At 41.7% G+C, this 21,622-nt stretch overlaps 1 protein-coding gene across 3 annotated transcripts; it reads right to left on the bottom strand.

The window, feature by feature from the left end:
• LOC149301699 (zinc finger CCHC domain-containing protein 17-like) lies at positions 1 to 21,423 on the bottom strand. Of its 3 annotated transcripts, none has more exons than XM_089482770.1 (8): positions 21,342 to 21,423; positions 12,330 to 12,465; positions 11,549 to 11,606; positions 9,373 to 9,473; positions 7,411 to 7,502; positions 6,162 to 6,262; positions 4,073 to 4,206; positions 1 to 1,719 (listed from the first exon to the last, which is right to left on the bottom strand). In XM_089482770.1, exons 2-8 carry the CDS (start codon positions 12,375 to 12,377, stop codon positions 1,534 to 1,536), a joined length of 720 nt encoding a protein of 239 aa, XP_089338896.1. In that variant the 5' UTR covers positions 12,378 to 12,465; positions 21,342 to 21,423; the 3' UTR covers positions 1 to 1,533. The 3 variants fall into 3 exon arrangements, with proteins under 3 accessions (XP_089338896.1, XP_089338894.1, XP_089338895.1); XM_089482768.1 differs by lacking the exon at positions 21,342 to 21,423 and adding an exon at positions 21,215 to 21,335; XM_089482769.1 differs by lacking the exon at positions 21,342 to 21,423 and adding an exon at positions 21,083 to 21,203.
• Between the last annotated feature and the right edge of the window lie 199 nt (positions 21,424 to 21,622).

The raw sequence follows: 21,622 nt of genomic DNA, 5'->3' as shown, positions 1-21,622 counted from the left end.
TGAATATACACAAATGTACAAACAAAAATACACATTAAACAAAAATGGTTTTTATTCATATATTACATCTTGGGGGGGGGTGCCACATCCGCATGTAGATCTAAAGGGGCTCACAAGGGTAAAAAGTTTGAGGACCACTGTTCTAATCCAACACTCAACGCACTACACCATGCTAGCTGTCTTCCCAATCATACTTAAGCAGAAAACATCTGAATCATTTGCTTCATCAAAAACCTCATGCTGAGAGAACATAGAAGAACCTATCTTCAGATATTTCAGTCAGCACAGATATAGCACTTATTTCCACAGCAAATTCACTGAAAATAGCAGGGAGCTAAATACTACTTCAATATTTTTCTACCATAAATTTTGAATTTATTACTGTATGCAGGGTATAAGTAATAAATAAAACAGTCATGTAGAGATTACAGTTTGAGAATGAGGGCAAAGTTGTAAACAGCTGTAATGTAAAGCAAAGATGGACAACTGCATGGGAGTCAAGGGCCAATTTTCTCAGTGTCTGGCACAACATTCTCCATTGGCAATTTCTTAGCCAAAATGGTGACTGGAAGTAATGCTGTGTCTTCCCATTGTCATCCTATTGGGATACAGCTAAAAGTGGTATGGGGGAATTTGGCTGCAATATGACTCTAGACATCTCGGGGGTTGAAAAAGAAGCTGTTTTTGGGGATGTTTCTCACAGGTTTTCAGAAGTGGGTTTTTGTTTTGTTTTTTTTGCTGCAGGTATGCTTCTTTGGTGCAATTTTTGGGTAAAAATCATTCTAAAAAACTGTGGATTGAGGAGCCACAACAGTGGGAGAACCAGGCTTGCATGCAGTCCCTGGACAGGCTGTTCCCATCCCTTAACTGAAGAATACTTGAAGCCGAGGCAGCAAGAGCAATACAGTCAAAAGGCTGGCCAGCAAATGGAACAAATCATGAGGAAGAAAAAGGGTTATTTCATAGTTAACTCTTGCCTCAATTTTCAGATTATAAAAGCAGAAGTGCTATTGGCTGATTATTTTTTTCTCCTTCAGTATGAGAGATACGGCAATCTGTTCTTCACCAATCAACCTGTTAGCTCAGGAATGTGTGTCCATTCTTCTTTTTAGTGTGCAGAGAAAGACTTGCAGATGTTTAATCAACATCCAGCTGTCAACTTGCCTAAGGAAGCCGGGTTGCTGATGCCATGTACAATTCTAACCAATCACTCAAGGTTGTTCCAAAAGATGCTGCAATCCTGGCATCTTACCACAAAGAAACAATAGTGCAGAAAGGCATGAGTTTCACATGAAATGAGCGCCACATCTGGGCAAGAAACATCCAACTGCAGCTGGCACTGAATTTCCTTCTTTGTGGGGGGAAAATGTAGAAGTCTTTATTAAAATTCACAGGAAACAATGCCTCTTTTCAAAGAAGGAAAGACCTTTTGTCTTAACACAATTCTGTCTGTCTCGGCTGTTCTTTTTGTCAGCTGATTATGGGAGGCCAGAGAAAAGCCCTTGCTGTGTTAACAGAACCATTAGGTGCTTCTCATTCCTTGTGCTTCTTTTTATGATGCTTCTTCTTTTTCTTCTGCGAAGTACTGGCTTTTTCAGTCCCTTTTCTTTTCTTTCTGGCTGGCTGGCTACTGGTGTCTAAATCATCACTGTCAGAAACATCCAGTTCAGAAGGGGCTTTGTTCTTGTGTTTCTTTTTTTCCTTCTTTTCCTTTTTTCCCTATGAAGAAAGTATTAGGAAATTATTTCTAATTATAATACTCATTTATTGTACTGCATTTTGCAGCAGCAACACTTTTTTCCTTACACACTCAACAGCAAAAAGATGTAAAGTGTTTGCAACATAAACCAGGGCATGATGAAATATAGTCCAGGTGCTTCTATGTCATAATATCTACCCTTTAGCCTACACAGTAGACTTTCTTTTCACTACACATTGCCCTCTGGACAGGATTTTTGGGTTGAATGGCTACTCTGTTTTTTCTGGTTCTAAAGACAGTAAACTAAGGCTCTGCTACATAAGTGGTTTATTAGGCTAACTTAAACAGAAATCAATTACATGCCCTTGTTCTGTCTTTTAACATTCCAAAACAGTATCAATTTGCATGTATAACATATATCCCAAAGACCAAAAGTGCAGGGTATTTTATATTCCAAGAATAAATCTTATCTGGCACTCAATTAAGACTTAACTCGTTTCTTCATTAAGAAGAATTTTGAAAGTCGTACTCATTTTAAAGATATGCAAAACTCAAAGAAATATCCTGGGGCAATTTCAGGTTCCTGAATGTAGTTTACTACACACAGATGAAAACAGACATTTGTTGCATTTGTTTATTATAAGTTTTAGAGCAGAACAATAATATTTTACAACACTTTTGTAAACATACAATCTATAGGAAATATATGAACTATTCCTCAGATATTATAAATATTGATTTCATGTTGTCTGTATTGCTGAAAGATGACGTGGATTCCCTTTCTTGGAAATTTCCACAAAAAGTTGGAAGAGAAGTACCATTTGAGAATGATTTGAATGAAGAATGCTTTACTGTATTTAGACCTAACACTGTTAAAGCTTACAGTGGTCTGTTACAGACTGCCAAAATAAAGCTGCTTCGGGTCTCTTTGGAGGTATGCTATTTAAATGATGCATGCATCCTAGGAATCCGGAAGCTGCACCAAAAGCTGCACTCCGGTGCTTAGGAATGGAGTGTGGCTTTGGTGCGACCTCCGGACTCTTAGGACCCATGCATCATTTAAATAGCATACCTCCAAAGAAACCTGAAGCAGCTTTATTTTGGCAGTCTGTAACAGGCCATAGTCATTAAAAGAATGAGTGTAGTTCTCCCCAAACTCACACGCAATTCTATTCCTCAGAATAGAGGAAGCTTCCATTCTAGACTTAAAGCTTTGCATGGTACCCACATACTACACCATGGTTAACCTTAACTAGTTGAAGAAAACAAGGCAGCTTCAGAAAATATGGTTAAAATGTGGCCTATTTCTACTACAACTATAGTCATGCTTAACCACATTTTGTTGAGGTTCAGATAACAGTGTAAACTGCAATTACTCAAGAACAGAAATGTAAGGTTCTCCTCCCATCCTTGTACATGTTGTAAAGTTGAAGAGACACATGTGCAAGCCCAGGGATGAGGGGAAAGTAGATTTGTCTTTGTCATGTTAAACTATGGTTGAATATTCTGTTCCAATACAGCCATTATTTCAGAGCATAAGAGTATAACTCTTCAAAGCCTATGAACCCATAGTTCTATGCATACTACAAAAGAATATAGGGACAGAAGTAACATTTTTTTCCAGTACTATCCCATGTAGTTATGAAACAGTTAAACAAAGTTCACTGAATTGTTAAGCCAAAGCATAGTTTTGCTAAAACCGCATTCCAACAGAATACTGTATATAATTTCTTAGTACTATGTATAGTGAATGTGTGTATATGTACACTGTATATATTGTACACACTATACACACACCCACAGCAGTTTCTAATGTTTTTCTTTGTTAATTTTTTTTGTATATTGGAGCAGATGTTTATGACAAGGCAACCCTTCAAAATACAATATGGGTCCCCCACTGGAAGAAAGGCAGGAAATAAAACAAGCAAGCAAAGAAATACAATTTTTACAGATTAAACCAATGTAAGCTTCTAACAGTAATGACTGCTGAGGCCACTGGCTTAAAATGAAGGCTGAGTTCTGCTTGGAAATGAAACTGGAAAGATAATGTCTGGTTCCACCAAGAGACCCAAGCAAATATATACAAAAATGGTAAATAATCTCTTTAGCTTTGTCCTAGAGAATTCTTATATAGCAATGAAGAAACTTACTCTGGAGGTCTGGAAAGCTATACAAACCTGCAACTTTCTTATAGCACTGATAAATTGTAAAAATGTGCTCAGTCTGACATTAGACTAACAAGCAGCCATACCATTCATATTATTAAGCTTATTTTCCATGTATGAGGCAACAAAACTGTTCACTGTCCCGATGTCCAGTGCTGTCAACTCACAGTTCTCATCTATCTTTTTAATAAGCTTATGTTAGTTTTACCCTTTTCTTCTTCTTTACAGAATCCTCAGATATATGAGCCTTTCTTTTGTTTTCTGGAAGGATTTCTTCTTCCTCTGGTATAAGGGTGTACTTGGTCCCTCCTGGCTGCATGAAGCAATCTTTTGCAAAATGACCTTCAATGTGAAATACATATTTTAAAGTAAGACAATCTTAATGATGTGTTGGGTGTTGTGTTACATTTATTTGGGGGGGGGGCATCACAAGGAGTCCCAGGTCATAAGAGACAACTGCCCAATGAGATGGCCAGCCTGGAAAAGTTTCCAGACCTTCCAAGGACGGTTATAAATACCTCAGGGGAATATGAAGTGGGAGACAGAACAAAGAGAGATTCAGAGCGAAGTGCCTGCTGGACCCATGGGAGCTGCCAAAACTTTGCGCACAGTAACCAGCTGGCCAGTGGCATCTACCTCAGCCATGCCCAGCCTGCCATCACCTCCATCTCTTCCGTCTCCACCTCTCATGTGTAACTACAGCAGCAGCAGCAGCAGCAGCAACCCAGACCTATTCCTCTCTCTCTCTCTCTCACACACACACACACCTGCACTGGTTTACAGCAAAAGGAAGACCAGTTGGCTGATTGTTTAAGTGCTATTCCCAGGGTGACCAAGTACAAAGAGAACAGTGAATGAGCAGCTGTTTGAGCAGTGACCTGGAAGCTGGCACGGGTAAGAGGCTTTTCAATCACTGCTCAGCCAGCTGCTTGGTTGCTGCTCCCAAGGTGACTGGGTGTAAAGGGAAACGTTTCTCCCTGGTGAGGAAGGACTCTTAATCCTTTGTTGTCAAGGCTGTGAGGGGTGCAGCCACTTTTCTGCCTGGTGAGGAAGAATTTTCAGTCTTTCACCAAGGCAGAGAGAAGTGTAGCTGGTGTATGAGTACAGGGTTTACAGAGGCTATATGCTTTGGACTGGAGACTAGTGTGGACAGTGAAGGGAAAGATTTTAACTACAGGAGCCACTCTGAGGCGGACTCTTTCCAAGAATCAACTCCGGACTCTCTTTCCCCCTCCTTCCCCAGACAGCCTGAAGTTGTTCCCCCAATATTCAAACTTTGTTTTTCCTGCTACTTCTTCCTTTGTCCTGTCCAACAAAAGAAAGCAGGAGCAGCAGCACAGCTTGAACCTGCCAGCCAAGTCCTGGCAAAGGTCACAAAGGTTAAGCAGGGCCCCATTTGAAAATGTTTTGCCACGGCTACTTCACTGCCACCATGTGCTCAAGTTCCTCTCTCTAGTCATTCTGCCTGTTCCAAAACAGTGTTCCTCCGAGCCATTGAAGTGATGCCCTGTACACAAGCCTTGTAAGTGTTTCCAAATTGCTGCCACCACTACTAGTGGAAAACACAGCTAAGGAAGGGAGCCCACGGAGGCATGCATGGCAGGGGAGGCACCACCACACAAAGTGATCAGCAAGGTTACATGATGGTTTTAAGAGACCCTGAAAAGAGTGGTTTCATACAACCCTCAGCCTCACCATAGTCCTAAAGGCTGCTGGTTCCCCTTAGCATTAGGAATGCCTAACATTAGGAAAATCTAAACATTAGGAAAAACTTCCTGACAGTAAGAGCTGTTCAACAGTAGAACACACAGAGTGTGATGGAGTCTCCTTCTTTGAAGGTTTTTAACTAGGCTGGATGGCCATCTGTTGGGAGTGCTTTGGTTGTGTGTTCTTACATGATACGGAAGTGGACTGGACAGCCCTTATGGTTTCTTCCAGCTCTATGATAAATAATTTCCGATTTATGGCTATCCCATGGCAAACCTATCATGGGGTTTTCAGGGACTAAGAGTATGTAATTCACCCAAAGTCACCCAGTGAGTTTCTATAGCTAAGTGGGGAATCAAACCCTGATATCCAGTTATAGTCCAACGCTCAAACCACTATACAATGGCTCTAATGTGCCTGTTACTTTCCAACTTTATAGTTCTAAACTAATAACAATCGACAAATATACAATAAAAAGTCAAGCTGAAATTTTAGTATTTCAAATCTGATTTTATATATTTTGTTATGCCACCTGTCCTATGCTCTGATGGTAATATATATTTTTAGAAAGTAATTTGATCTGAACATACCTGGGCAACCACACTTCTTACAAACTGTGTTCAGGACAGCTTCTAGAGTGATCTTCTGGCTGGTATAGTCTTTGAATGAACGTTTCTTTCGTGCATCTTGACTATGTGGAGATAGCAAAAGTTTTCAATCAGAAGCAACACCCGCTATATTGTAATGGAGGGGGGAACTCCAGTTCCACTGGAGCCAATGCCAAATTCAAAGAACCTTTAATTCAGGTACTAAAAGTGGCCTCCTACAGCCATAATTTTTATTTATTAATGTTGCATTTTATCCTGCAATGCTCTCTGGAATTCCATCTGTTTTCTTCTTGATTTGGAGGAAAGATGAATATTAACACTTAGCTATTATCTAAAAATGACTACAAGACTACTTTTCTTTACATAACCAGAATATCCTATATACAACAGTAAATTCATTCTCTAGATGTGAAAGCTTAAGTACACAAATACCTCTATACCACAAAGGTAGGAACAGGCTTGGGGATCCCCAAGGCTTGCAGAAATCAATCAATCAATCAATCAGTCAATCAATCAATCAATCAGAAAGTGAATATTCTAGAACAGCATAACGAGGATTGAAAATGTTATGCATGGAATATTAACCTGCCCATTCAGGTTTATGACAGAATACGAGAGGGAAAACGGGAATGGAATGCTGTATTCTAGAAGACTGCATGGCTGGCTGGCACACTGAACAGCAGACCTTTATACAGCAATGTTTTTGTTGCAGGCCATCTGTTATTCTCTACCAATAATAATAATAATAATAATAATAATTTATTTATACCCCGCTCTTCAGCCAAGGCTATCAGAGTGGCTTACAATATAGCTGGTTGCCTTTTACATTCTTGTTCTAGTAGTTTACTATTCTAGGATTAACAATTTTCTGAAATGGTTCATTAATTCACTCAGTAGATTAACGAAAAAATAATTTATTTTTTTCAGACTTGGAAACGTTTTTAAAACACTACCAAGTCTCATCATTCATTAGTACATTCTTTACCAGGACAGAAAACAAGAGCATCATACAAATATTAATCTCAAACTGTATATCATCAAAGTCTTCAACCTAAACTTGAAGGACTAAAGGCTTAGGATCCCTACACCCCACAATGAGAACAGCATTATGAACATCCACATGCATCTTACTGCTATTCAGAGAAATATTTAGAAGGGGGGGGGAGAACAAATGGCATTCAGAAGCTCATTCTTCCTTACTATTTTTTTGAGTTAAACTTATTTCACTTACTCAAGAGCAACATTGTTGGGGTCAAGGTCCTTTCCAGTTCCTTGATTAACAGCCTTCATGGAAAGAGACAGTTTTAGTTTGTTGTCTTTCTCCTGAAAAACAAGGAAAGATGCTTTTAGATTTGTGCCGTTCTCAGGACCCAGGGTACAACCCAACAGTATGATACTGATGTCCAAGTCAAGATGCTGAAGGGCAGAATGGAAATGATTTCCTAGCTAGCAGTGACTCTTCCATTTCTTTTTTTCACTTTTAATACTTGATCTGTGAAAATACTGAATTCAATTTCTTCAAAATTGCTGATATATAAGATCTAAGCATAGACATCTTGCATGAGATTTACAAATAGAAGACTCTCTGCCAGTATTTGCCCGGATATCTCAGGTGGATTAATCTGTATTATGTCTAAGATTCTATAGTAAAGAACCTTGAGTACAATAACACTGTACTATCCTAATGGTTTACTATACATGATCAGAGCTGAAGGGCAACTTTAAGAGATTTTCATTCAGAGGGAATACATGTGTTGGTAGAAAAAGGCCAAAACAGAATTGTGAATGTATGAGGTACTTAGACAATAGATGATGCAACAGAGAGCATGCCTATCAAATTTGTTGTTGCTGCTGCTGCTGTGTGTCTTCAGTTCCTTTACGACTTATGGAGACCCTACCATGGGGTTTTCTTAGCAAGTTTCTTCATAGGGGTTTGCCATTGCCTATATCTGAGGCTGAGTGTGTGTAACTGGCCCAAGGTAACCCAGTGGGTTTCTATGGCTGGGTAGATGATATCAAATTAGGAGGTGGAGCCCAGAGGACAAGATCAGAATTCAAAATTACCATAACACATTAGAAAGCTGGGCCAATACTTACAAAATGAATTTCAATAGGGAAAAATATAAGGTACTACAGTGTGTCCTTGCCTACACAGAGGATCCGTTCCAGACACACACACCCTGCGTAAGGCAAATAGCATCTATGCTCAAGCCCCATTGAAAATAAATACTTCCACAAGTAATTCAATTTAAAGCCCCTTGATCAGATTTGAATGTGTGCCTCTAAATTTATTATTCCCTCTTTATTGGGCGAATTGCAATACAATTAAATGTTACTGCAGAACGCTCCCAGCAAAAAAAATCTTTTTTACAATTACAGATTCCTTTCTAAACACTTTTTGTACTTCCACAAACCCCGAGTTTTCCCCACGCCTGCTGATACCATTCTCCCATAGCAGTAACAACAAACTTGACTGCTGACTTCACTTCTGCAAAGAGTTCAGAAAAAATCCAGAAGGCAAATCTTATAATTAGGATACACTTGCTGCCTATACTATATATATGTGTGTGTGTGTGTGTGTGTGTGTGTGTGTGTGGATTCCAAATGAAGGGATTTCCACTTATGCAATCAAACTATACATTAGTCCCATTACAAACATGCAGTCCAATTACTGGAGACCTGTTACGTTTCTCTACATTCAGACTGCTTTTAGTCTGTCTCACATCCTGATGTGGGGAGAATGTACTAGCTGAACACAAGTTATTCCCACTATGTGTAGTCCACAAAGGAAGTTACTACATCATGAATATAAATTTATTTTATTGGCTGTTTGCCCTTCATATGGGCATTGGGTATGAACTGTGACTAGCCCCACACCACAGAAGGAGAAAATTAATTTATGATAGCCAATTTAAAATGTCATTGTGAACTACTCATTTTAGAAGTCCTATGACTATTTTGATACGAAGAAGTGCTGTTCAGAGACCTGTGTCTTATACAGATTTACAATCCAATAAAATCAGAAGAGCTGAAGGAGACTATAAGGATTCAACCTGACTGCTTTTCACTCCATAAAATCCATGGATTCATGTCCAAGGTATACAACTTCAGCTTAATAAAAATATTCTTGTACTTTGTTTTGTGAAATCCTTTCTATATAATAGACCTCTCACTAAAAGGAGCAGCAACTCACCTCCTTTCCTATCAATTTCACCCACACTTTTTCACCAACATCCACCAGTTCTGAGGGCACATCCACTCGGCAATTTGACATTTGACTTTTGTGTACAAGGCCTGAGAAGAAATATGACAGAAAATATTGTTTTTCTAGATAAGATTCAAGGCACACAAGCACACACACACAAATTAATACTGTTGTTGTTGTTATTTTTAATATTATTAATAATATTAATATTCCGCTTCCCCCCCCCCCCCAAATTTGGGAAACAAAGCAACTTAAAAATTTTTAAAAATCATTTAAAAACATAAAAAATGGATATTAAAATAGAATTAAACTAGTAGAGTATTAATACACATAACTCGAGTAAAATGCAATTTAAAAGATAACAGTGTTTAAAAACAGTACATATTAAAACAGTTAAAAATCCTAAACCATCAAACAATAAAAATAAAACTATATACAGACCTCTAGTGTAATAAATTACACTAAAATAAAATAACACTAAAGGTTCAGGCTCTAAAAAGAAACATCAATTCTGATTTCTTCTAATTTTCCTAGTTATTTACCATGCTGGCAAAAATGCACATTGAACCACACTGAACCACCATGAACCACAATATATAATTAATCCAGGGATAGCAAGTGTGGTGTAGTGGTTTGAGCATTGGACTAGGACTCAATTCAAATCTCCGCTTGGCCATGAAAACACACCAGGTGACCTCAGGAAGTCTCAGCCTCAGAGGATGGCAATTGCAAACCCCTTCTGAAGAAACTCCTGAGATATGTTCCACTTTATGATCACCATAAGTCAAAAATGACCTACATTTTGCCAAGATCCTGTTTTTGTTGCTGTCAGTTAAGATTTTCTATAGGGATATCAATGCAGGTAAAGGCCACTCCCTTTTGGCTGGGTGAGCACTGGGAGGCCAAGAGTTATAAAATCTGGGCATTACAAGTGCCACATGGCCAAAGAGTGAGTGAACTATGTCTCCACTGAGATCACTCTGGACCATCTTAACTGCTAACATCAAAAACAACATAGTTACAAAATGTAGGCCTCGTAACTCTAAGTCAACATTTTTTCTTTTCCTCCTGTATGCTTTTGAACACCTCTGCCTGATGAAGACACCTGCAGAACTATGGCCCTCTCCAGATGGGCCTTTGCGGCACCCCCGTCACATACTAAGGGTTGGCCGAGGGCACACCGCCCATATTGGCCTCACCCCTAGCATGTGACAGGGCGTCAAAATGGCAGTGCCCTGTACATACAGGCACCGCCATTTTGATGTGACGGATGCTTAGCGTCCGCACATTCCAGCATCATAAGGATGTCACGAGTGCGCCATTGGCACACTGCGACGTACTTATGGCACCGCAAGAAGGACCCGCTTTTTGCGGGTTCTTTTCGCTGCGCGAGGGAGCCATGCAGTTTGTCTGCTGTGGCTCCCTCGCACAGCAAAACAAGGCGTGGGCAGACCGCCCTTTTTGGGCAATCTGTATCCTTTGAAAGCTAGCATGATGTATTTTGTGCATCTTGGATTTTAAATGTTGTATTTTGCAGTATGGCCAACACAGCTCACCCGAATATGTTTTCTGGATGTGAGGATACTGCATTTTAGCTGCAGCAAGGTAAACCAAAAGAAGAGAGAGCCAAGGAACGGGGACTTCCAACAAGGGTAAAACTTTTTTTATTGAATTTATTGCATTTGTTGAAATTTACCAAGACAGCACCTAAACATGTTTCCAGATGCAACAGTCCAGAGCCTTCTTGAGCAATTTAATGTTCTCTGCCTAAGAAAGGCCATGTAGTGTCACATAGGACAGAAACAGCCATCTCAAGTGAAGTTACTTTTACTATTGCTAACAGAGTTTAAATTTACGTCTCCCTGTGCCTATATTGCCAAAGAGGAAAGTGGCCTCTGCCTGCATTGATATCCCTCAAGACAATCTTAACTGACAACAACAAAAACAACATCTTTCCAAAATGTAGGCTGGTGACATTAACATTGTCATTTTCTTCTCCTGTTATGACTTTTAACAGCTTTGCTGATAAAGCAACCAGTGGCGTTTTGAAAGCTTGCATGATGCATTTTGTGCATTTTTGGATGGCCCAATACAGATGTCACTGTTTTGTGGATTTTGAATGTTGCTGTATTTGTCATATAACTAATACCACAGAGACACAAACCTTGCTTCCTTGTTCCTGGAATTTTTATGAATGCTCCATAATCTGTAACAGAAGCAACCTGCAAAAAAATAATATAATTAGTGGCAAAGTAAGTGAGATTAACAGTATTATTAATGTATTAATTATTAATAAACAGTAATAATAAAGAAAGCTCATATACCGCTCCAGTGTTATCCGCTTAGACTGGCCATATGCCAGGGTCTCAAGCAGAAGTCTTTCCCACCATCTGTTACTTGACCTTTTTATTTGGAGATACCAGGGACTGATATATAACTGTCTGCATACAAGTGTATTCACAGTACAGTTTATTGAATAGCCCGAGGGCCGTTTCAAAATACTAGTAACATAGTAATAAAGCAGTGCCACACACCTATATATAAAATGTAAATATAGTGCACTAGGTGCAATAAACCCCAATACAATATAGATACATATGAATAACCTGAGCATGCACCAGAACCAGAACATGCACCACTACAAGTGTATTCCTTCACCATCTCCAAAATGATTTACTGTTTCACTATTCCTCAGCCTACAATTCTATACATGCTTACCTGAGTTTACACCCAAACCAATGTGGCAGATCTTACTTCTGAAGAGGTAAGCACATGATTGAACTTCATATGGAAACTCGACTCAACGGCATTTACCTCTGAACATATATTAAAGAACTGCACTGTTAGATTACTAGAAATTACAGTGTTAAGACTACGCCTTTTAAAGCTGTTTTCCAAAATGTTTTCCCCTCCTTCACTCTAAAAAATAAAGTTTTAGTACATACCTCTCCCTGGAATACATCATATAGTTCTGGAAGTACTTCCATTGCCATTGTAGCTTACAGAGATTTCCCATAAATCTTCTGGTCACGTTTTCTTCTGTGCATTTGATGTTATTCCTTATCAGTAAACAATTTTTCACTGAGACAAAAACAGACAGTGTTCATCACTGAAACATACAATGACTAGTACCCAGACAATTTAGGCAGCATCCTAAAGAATGTTTTAGCAGCATCTTTCTAATCACTGAGAATACACTAGGGATGAGCGAATGCCAAGATTTGGGGGGGAGATTGGGGAACTTTGAGGGCTTAACCCTCTCTCAGCATGTGTCCCAAATGTTCTTTTAAAAAATCAAATAGGCCTAGCTAGGTTCTCTAGGGGTCATGGGGGGGGGGTTCACCTGCCCCCCAAGTGGGTTGTCTTGATTTAACTAAGGGCACCTTGAGGCCACATCTGCTATAAAATGTTCCAATCAGCAGTCTTTTAGAAATAAATTAATTTTTCAAACAGATCATATAGCACATAATGAACAATACACATTTCACATACAAATAACAGAACAACAAAATAACTAAATGGTTACCAAATGCCAAAAGTTCAGTTTAAATCATAATTTTGTATACCTTTCTTAACAAACATAAAAAAGAACTGAGTTATAATTAACTTTAACTACTTTTCGCCTTCCTTCGATCTTTTAATTGATTGGATGCCATACACACTTACCACCCATTAATAAAAAAACAAATTTGTTTAATCTACAAATCCAGAAGTGGTTAAATCACCAAATCGCTGTTTTAAATACTCCTGAAACCTTCTCCAATCTTTTACAAATTGGGGTTCCCCTCAAGTATACAAGTCTATGTATCTAATTCTACAATATCAACTATCTTCCCTATCCATTCATCTTCTGTTGGTATGTTAACTGTTTTCCAACAGTTCTGGCTTCAGTTATCATACACCAACAAAGCCTACCAACTTCTTCCTCTGCATTTGCTTCAACATTAAATAAACCTAGTAAGAAGAATTCTGGACACATTAATTTTCTTCTGTAATATTATTTGCAATTAAGCTCTTGTCATCAACCTGAATTTCTTCACTTTCTTACTTCTCAACTACAAATGGTAGAAGGTTCCAATCTCCTCACTAGATTTCCAACATAAATTATTTGTATCCTTAGAGATCGTTGCAGGTTCACCAGGGGAGAAATGCCATCTGTGTATCATTTCCAAAAATGTCCTTTTAGGTCACAACAATGTTGCTATTTTTTCATAATTTCTGCCAATTCTACAAATCTGTATTATAGCCTATACCTTTCGGCCATTTCTCCATATAATCTTTGATTATGTCATCCTCTAAATTAAATTACAACAATATTTTGTATAGGTTACCAATCAGATTATTTCACCCCTTAAACAGTTGTTTTTCAAATTTACTTTTTCCCAAATCAAATCCTCTATCTTTTTCTGTCTTACATCTTTCTAAAGTTTGTAGATAAGGGCACCATTGGATATTAAACACTTCCTTCAATAACTCTTGCCTACTTTTCAGTTGGTATAACTCTCCTGTTAGGTTAAGCAGATCTCTAGAAGTTACCCACTCTCCCTGCCTTTGTAGTGCTTTAAGTAAAAGCGCTTCAGATAACGATAGCTAATGGAGTGTTTTAGTATATAACCATTGTTTATATTTACTCCAAACTTTATATAGCACTTTACTAATCAGATATTTATTGAATGCTTTCTGAACTGATGCATTATTATACCATAGGAAGCCATGCCAACCAAAGTGCAGATCCTGACCTTCCAGCATCAATAATTTAGGGTTATCCAATAATATCCACAGCTTGTCTTGCACTAGTTTCAAGTCAGGTTGAGCAAATCCTCCTCTATTTACATATATATATTAGCCCTCCCTCCAGTACATCTGCCTTGGCCCAGGCCTCAGAGGGAGAGAAGAACCACTGGACCTCATCCCCTTTCCCTCCATCATCCCCTTCCCCTTTTGTTTCGTGTCTTTTAGATTGTAAGCCTGAGGGCAGGGAACTGTCTGATTAAAAATAATTGTAAGCCGCTCTGAGAGCCATTAGGGCTGAAGGGCGGGGTATAAATACCTAAATAAATAAATAAATAAATATTTACAATGAGGTTATACTTCATCCTGGTCCCCCCTCCCTATATAAATGTTAACACATCTTTCCTGCACTGGTCAAACCATGAGTTAGTCATAATTACTGGGAACATCTAGTAAAGGTACATTATTTTTGGTCAACCATCCATGAATGTCCAATCAGCAGTCTCAGCTGCCATGTGCTACACTAGCTGTGGCTTCCGTATCATCTTCAAGGGTAGCCTCACTCAAGGCACACTGCTTTGGCTTAAGCATTTCCAAGCCACACACCTTCCCTTCCAGAGGAATGCAAGCCCAATCATGTCAGGTGGCTTCTCCAATTCCCATACCCAGAAACTAGTCATCCACAGAGCCTTCATGAAAATAGATACAGGCAGTGCTCTCAGTGCCTAGTAAATTTGAAAGGCCCTCTCTCCATCCAACTGCCACAGCCCTGGCCTCAGAGGGAGAGAAAAACTGGCAGTATCTGCTGGACTTGATCCTCTTACCCACTGCCATTCCTTTCTCCTTTTGTGGCATGTCTTTTTAGATTGTAAATCTGAGGGCAGGGAACTGTCAAAATAACAATCTATAAACTGTTCTGTCAATCTTGTAAACTACTAGCAGAAGACATCATAGACCTGGAACAACTACTAAGGAAGATCAAGAAAGGGATCAAGCAGACTGGAAGCCTGAACTGACTAAAGGCCGCTCCAGCCCGGGTTGCCCCTAGTTGGCATGGGACCGTGGTGACTGTATGGTCCAGTCCCAAATAGGATGCTGGAAAAGAGTGGACTTTCCCCCCTCTTTTTCTGGCTGTTTTTTCCTCCAGACCCAGCTGCCAGAGCAATCGGAAGCAGCTCTTTCTTGCCCATCTGTTTTGGGATGTGTAAAGGCAGGCTTACTGAACTGAAAACATAAATAATGACCATGGAGGATCTACAAACATTCAATCAGGGACATAGCCAAGGGGGGGGGGTTCTTGGGGTCCAGACCCCCCCTTCCGTTAGATAAAATGAATGGTGTGTGCTGCCGCGCCGCCGCACCCAAGCCCCATTATAATGGTGGCACTTAGTCTGGAGCCCCCCCCTTCCCAAAATCCTGGCTACGTCCCTGATTCAATCTGGACAATGAGAAAATCAAAACAGTAAAAGAGTTCTCATACCTTGGGTCAAACACATATCAGAACAGGGACTGTAGTCAAGAAATCAGAAAAAGACTATGAATGGGAAGGGCAGCTACGAAAGAACTAGAAAAGATCCTAAAGAGTAAAGATATACAACTGAGCACTAAGGACAGAATCATCCAAGCCATAGTATTCCCATTCACTATGTATGGATGTGAGAGCTGGACAATAGCGAATGCTAACAGCAAGAAAATGAATTCATTTGAGATGTGGTGCTGAAGAAGAGTGCTGAGGATATCATGGACAGCCAAAAAGACAAGAAAATGGGTCCTTGACCAGATTAAGCCTGAACTCTCCCTGGAATCAAGGTGACCAAACTGAGGCTGTTGTACTTTGGCCACATCATGAGAAGGCAGGACTCACTAGAAATGACAGTAACGCTAGGAAAGGAGGGAAGCAGAAAGAGAGGTAGACCACATGCTAGATGGATAGACTGTATTACGGAGGCTCCCTATCTTCCACTACTCTTCTTAGTTCTTAAAGATTCATAAGTGTGACCTCATTAATAGTCCGTCCGTCAATCGTATGGCCTTTCTCTCCTGGTTCCCTCAATCTTCACTAGCATTTTTGTATTTTCCTATGATTCATGCCTTCTTGTGATGCGTTCAAAGTACAACAACCTTAATTGAAACATCTTGGCCTCCAGGGAGATTTCAGGCTGGATCTATTCTAGGAGCCATCCATTTGCCTTTTTGGCTGCCCACAGGATCCTTAGCACTCTCCTCCAGCACCAGATCTCACAGGAATGGCTTTCCTTCTCGGCTGCTTCATTAATTGTTCAGCTCTTGCATCCATACAGTGATGGGGAATACAATGGCTTGCATGATTCTAATTTTTTGTGCTCAGTTGTATATTTTTACTCTTTAGGCTCTTATCTAGTTCTTCCATAGCTGTCCTCCCCATTCTTAGGCCTGTTACAGACTGTCCAAATAAAGCTGCTTCGGGTCTCTTTGGAGGTATGCTATTTAAATGATGCATGGGTCCTAAGAGTCCGGAGGTCGCGCCAAAGCCACACTCCATTCCTAAGCACTGGAGGGCAGCTTTGGTGCAGCTTCCGGATTCTTAGGGTGCATGCATCATTTAAACAGCATATGTATTTTATATGTATTATCCTACTAGAAAGGCCCCTTCCCCTCCACCACTCCCTTCTCCTTTTGTGTTGTGTCTTTTTAGATTGTAAGCCTGAGGGCAGGGAACCGTCCAATTAAAAAGATTGTATGTACAGCGCTGTGTAAATTTACAGCGCTTTATAAATAAAGGTTAATAATAATAATAATAATAATGATACCTCCAAAGAGACCCGAAGCAGCTTTATTTTGGCAGTCTGTAACAGGCCTTAGTTGTCTTCTTCTGTGAGGAGTTACTGAGGGGACTGATTTGCGGCAGCAGCTACAACAAGAAGACCCACTTCGGAGCAGCCATAAACTGGATAGCAACCTAACAGGTTATGAGCCAAAGAAAGAGCAAAACCCAGCAGAACGCAAGCATGCGCCTGTCCTTGAAGGTATAAAACACTATTATTATTATTATTATTATTATTATTATTTTCTTATATCCCACGTTTCTCCCAGTATAGGGACTCAAGGTGGCGAACAGCAGATTTGAAACAACACAATTTAAAAACAATACAGCTTTAAAACACACTGCAGAATTAATCCAGTTTGAGAGCACTCTTAACTGTCCTGGCTCAGTGCTAGGAATCCTGGGAACTGTAGTTTCCTGTGGCACCGGAGCTCTTCAGTAGAGAAGGCTAAAACGCCTCACAGAACTCCAGACTCCTGGCACTAATCCAGGGCAGCTGAGGCCATCGCAATCTGGACTTATCATTTCTGCAGCGTGTCTTGGGCTGCAATGGCCTAAACACAGCTGTTACTTGCTCACAGCCTTACGTTTTTTATCTTGGCAGAATTAAGTAAGACACTTTATTCTTAAAACAGAACGCTCTTGAAGGACCAGATTGGTGGCTGTTGCATCATTTTAAGCGTTATATATATATTTTTATATATATAACTGTATTTGTATTATTCTTTTAATAAGTAATCTATTTTAGCATTGCAACAATCTAATTCTATTTTAGCGTATCACTTTTCTAGGTTTTAACTGTATTGTTGTTGTTTTTCAATATTGCGTAGAGAGTGCAATACAAGTAAATACGCACCACTCCCTCTGCATTCGCCATTCGCCAGGGTCCGGGGCACAAGAACATGGGAGACCCTGAATGGCAAAAGCACCGTATTTTAACCGGAGAGGACGCCTGTCTAGGAAGCTCTAGGTCCTCCAGGGCAACTCTATGGTCAATGTTTGCCAGACACTGACCATAGAGTTGCGCTGGAAGAGCGTCAAAGGCCTAGCAGAGTGTCCTCTCTAGGAATATTCTCTAGGCCTTCCAGGGCAACCTTTAGTTAAAGTTGACCATAGAGTTGCGCTGGAGTAGCTACAAAGGCCTAGCAGAGTGTCCTCTCTAGGAATACTCTCTAGGCCTTTCAGGGCAACCTTTAGTTAAAGTTGACCATAGAGTTGCGCTGGAGGAGCGTCAAAGGCCTAGCAGAGTGTCCTCTCTAGGAATATTCTCTAGGCCTTCCAGGGCAACCTTTAGTTAAAGTTGACCATAGAGTTGCGCTGGAGTAGCTACAAAGGCCTAGCAGAGTGTCCTCTCTAGGAATACTCTCTAGGCCTTTCATGGAAACTTTTAGTTAAAGCTGACCATAGAGTTGCGCTGGAGGAGCGTCAAAGGCCTAGCAGAGTGTCCTCTCTAGGAATACTCTCTAGGCCTTTCTGGGCAACCTTTAGTTAAAGCTGACCATAGAGTTGCGCCGGAGGAGCGTCAAAGGCCTAGCAGAGTGTCCTCTCTAGGAATACTCTCTAGGCCTTTCAGGGCAACCTTTAGTTAAAGCTGACCATAGAGTTGCGCTGGAGGAGGGTCAAAGGCCTAGCAGAGTGTCCTCTCTAGGAATACTCTCTAGGCCTTTCAGGGCAACCTTTAGTTAAAGCTGACCATAGAGTTGCGCTGGAGGAGCGTCAAAGGCCTAGCAGAGTGTCCTCTCTAGGAATACTCTCTAGGCCTTTCAGGGCAACCTTTAGTTAAAGCTGACCATAGAGTTGCGCTGGAGGAGGGTCAAAGGCCTAGCAGAGTGTCCTCTCTAGGAATACTCTCTAGGCCTTTCAGGGCAACCTTTAGTTAAAGCTGACCATAGAGTTGCACTGGAGGAGCGACAAAGGCCTAGCAGAGTGTCCTCTCTAGGAATACTCTCTAGGCCTTTCTGGGCAACCTTTAGTTAAAGCTGACCATAGAGTTGCGCCGGAGGAGCGTCAAAGGCCTAGCAGAGTGTCCTCTCTAGGAATACTCTCTAGGCCTTTCTGGGCAACCTTTAGTTAAAGCTGACCATAGAGTTGCACTGGAGGAGCGTCAAAGGCCTAGCAGAGTGTCCTCTCTAGGAATACTCTCTAGGCCTTTCAGGGCAACCTTTAGTTAAAGCTGACCATAGAGTTGTGCTGGAGGAGCAACAAAGGCCTAGCAGAGCGTCCTCTCTAGGAATACTCTCTAGGCCTTTCTGGGCAACCTTTAGTTAAAGCTGACCATAGAGTTGCGCCGGAGGAGCGTCAAAGGCCTAGCAGAGTGTCCTCTCTAGGAATACTCTCTAGGCCTTTCTGGGCAACCTTTAGTTAAAGCTGACCATAGAGTTGCGCCGGAGGAGCGTCAAAGGCCTAGCAGAGTGTCCTCTCTAGGAATACTCTCTAGGCCTTTCAGGGCAACCTTTAGTTAAAGCTGACCATAGAGTTGTGCTGGAGGAGCAACAAAGGCCTAGCAGAGCGTCCTCTCTAGGAATACTCTCTAGGCCTTTCTGGGCAACCTTTAGTTAAAGCTGACCATAGAGTTGCGCCGGAGGAGCGTCAAAGGCCTAGCAGAGTGTCCTCTCTAGGAATACTCTCTAGGCCTTTCTGGGCAACCTTTAGTTAAAGCTGACCATAGAGTTGCACTGGAGGAGCGACAAAGGCCTAGCAGAGTGTCCTCTCTAGGAATACTCTCTAGGCCTTTCTGGGCAACCTTTAGTTAAAGCTGACCATAGAGTTGCGCCGGAGGAGCGTCAAAGGCCTAGCAGAGTGTCCTCTCTAGGAATACTCTCTAGGCCTTTCATGGCAACGTTTAGTTAAAGCTGACCATAGAGTTGTGCTGGAGGAGCAACAAAGGCCTAGCAGAGCGTCCTCTCTAGGAATACTCTCTAGGCCTTCCAGGGCAACCTTTCGTTAAAGCTGACCATAGAGTTGCGCTGGAGGAGCGTCAAAGGCCTAGCAGAGCGTCCTCTCTAGGAATACTCTCTAGGCCTTCCAGGGCAACCTTTAGTTAAAGCTGACCATAGAGTTGCGCCGGAGGAGCGTCAAAGGCCTAGCAGAGTGTCCTCTCTAGGAATACTCTCTAGGCCTTTCATGGCAACGTTTAGTTAAAGCTGACCATAGAGTTGTGCTGGAGGAGCAACAAAGGCCTAGCAGAGCGTCCTCTCTAGGAATACTCTCTAGGCCTTCCAGGGCAACCTTTCGTTAAAGCTGACCATAGAGTTGCGCTGGAGGAGCGTCAAAGGCCTAGCAGAGCGTCCTCTCTAGGAATACTCTCTAGGCCTTCCAGGGCAACCTTTAGTTAAAGCTGACCATAGAGTTGCGCTGGAGGAGCGTCAAAGGCCTAGCAGAGCGTCCTCTCTAGGAATACTCTCTAGGCCTTTCTGGGCAACCTTTAGTTAAAGCTGACCATAGAGTTGCGCTGGAGGAGCGTCAAAGGCCTAGCAGAGCGTCCTGTCTAGGAATACTCTCTAGGCCTTCCAGGGCAACCTTTAGTTAAAGCTGACCATAGAGTTGCGCTGGAGGAGCGTCAAAGGCCTAGCAGAGTGTCCTCTCTAGGAATACTCTCTAGGCCTTTCTGGGCAACCTTTAGTTAAAGCTGACCATAGAGTTGCGCTGGAGGAGCGTCAAAGGCCTTGCAGAGTGTCCTCTCTAGGAATACTCTCTAGGCCTTTCTGGGCAACCTTTAGTTAAAGCTGACCATAGAGTTGCGCTGGAGGAGCGTCAAAGGCCTAGCAGAGTGTCCTCTCTAGGAATACTCTCTAGGCCTTTCTGGGCAACCTTTAGTTAAAGCTGACCATAGAGTTGCGCTGGAGGAGCGTCAAAGGCCTAGCAGAGTGTCCTCTCTAGGAATACTCTCTAGGCCTTTCTGGGCAACCTTTAGTTAAAGCTGACCATAGAGTTGCGCTGGAGGAGCGTCAAAGGCCTAGCAGAGTGTCCTCTCTAGGAATACTCTCTAGGCCTTTCAGGGCAACCTTTAGTTAAAGCTGACCATAGAGTTGCGCTGGAGGAGCGTCAAAGGCCTAGCAGAGCGTCCTCTCTAGGAATACTCTCTAGGCCTTTCAGGGCAACCTTTAGTTAAAGCTGACCATAGAGTTGCGCTGGAGGACCTACAGATTCTTAGAGAGAACACACTGATCAAATCCGTGAGTAATGAAAGCCGGAAATATGGAGGGAGGCATGTGATGATGATGATGATGATGATGATGAAAACAGACGGAACCGGTCTAAAAGGTGGGTTCCTTGTCCCGAGCGTTTGAACAGTACCTTCTGAGCCAATATGCAGAAGGCAGTAAACCCTTCAGGCACCAACAGTTAACACTTCTGCTTCCTGCGAAGCCTGTTGCCGCCGCGTCGCTTCCCTGTGAAGACTCCAGCAGCCAAGACCCCTCACCTCCCTCGCGCGCACTCCCGGAAGTCCAGGCCCCTCCCGTGGCTGAGGCTTCTGGGAGCTGAAGTCCAACAGGGCACAGTTCGAGGCCCGCTGTTCTGAGCCAACCAGGCAACAGCACACACAGGGGGTCGGAGCAGGCCTGGACCAATCGGAGCGCTCGATATTCAAAGGCCGTGACGTAGCTTCGCCGGCTCCTTTCTAGGGCCGAGGTTGACCAATCGTAGTCTAGAAGGGGAGGGGCTTATTTTTCTAAGGCTCAGCCAATCAGATATCAAAAAGCG

The sequence above is a fragment of the Sceloporus occidentalis genome, unplaced genomic scaffold (genome assembly GCF_023333645.1).
Source record: "Sceloporus occidentalis isolate IW3139 unplaced genomic scaffold, rSceOcc1.0.p SCAF_20, whole genome shotgun sequence".
Lineage (NCBI taxonomy): Eukaryota > Metazoa > Chordata > Lepidosauria > Squamata > Phrynosomatidae > Sceloporus > Sceloporus occidentalis.
The sequence above is the reverse complement of the archived record's forward strand: the minus strand, read 5'-3'. Positions and strand labels throughout refer to the sequence as shown.

What these genes read in the sequence shown, in the direction of transcription:
- LOC149301699 (XM_089482770.1), bottom strand. Translation starts at nt 12,377, where the DNA reads ATGGCAATGGAAGTACTTCCAGAACTATATGATGTATTCCAGGGAGAG. An exon ending in CCCAACAATGTTGCTCTTGA is followed by an intron (nt 6,263 to 7,410) that starts GTAAGTGAAATA and finishes ATCTCCACATAG; the next exon opens with TCAAGATGCACGAAAGAAAC. An exon ending in TAAGAAGTGTGGTTGCCCAG is followed by an intron (nt 4,207 to 6,161) that starts GTATGTTCAGAT and finishes TTCACATTGAAG; the next exon opens with GTCATTTTGCAAAAGATTGC.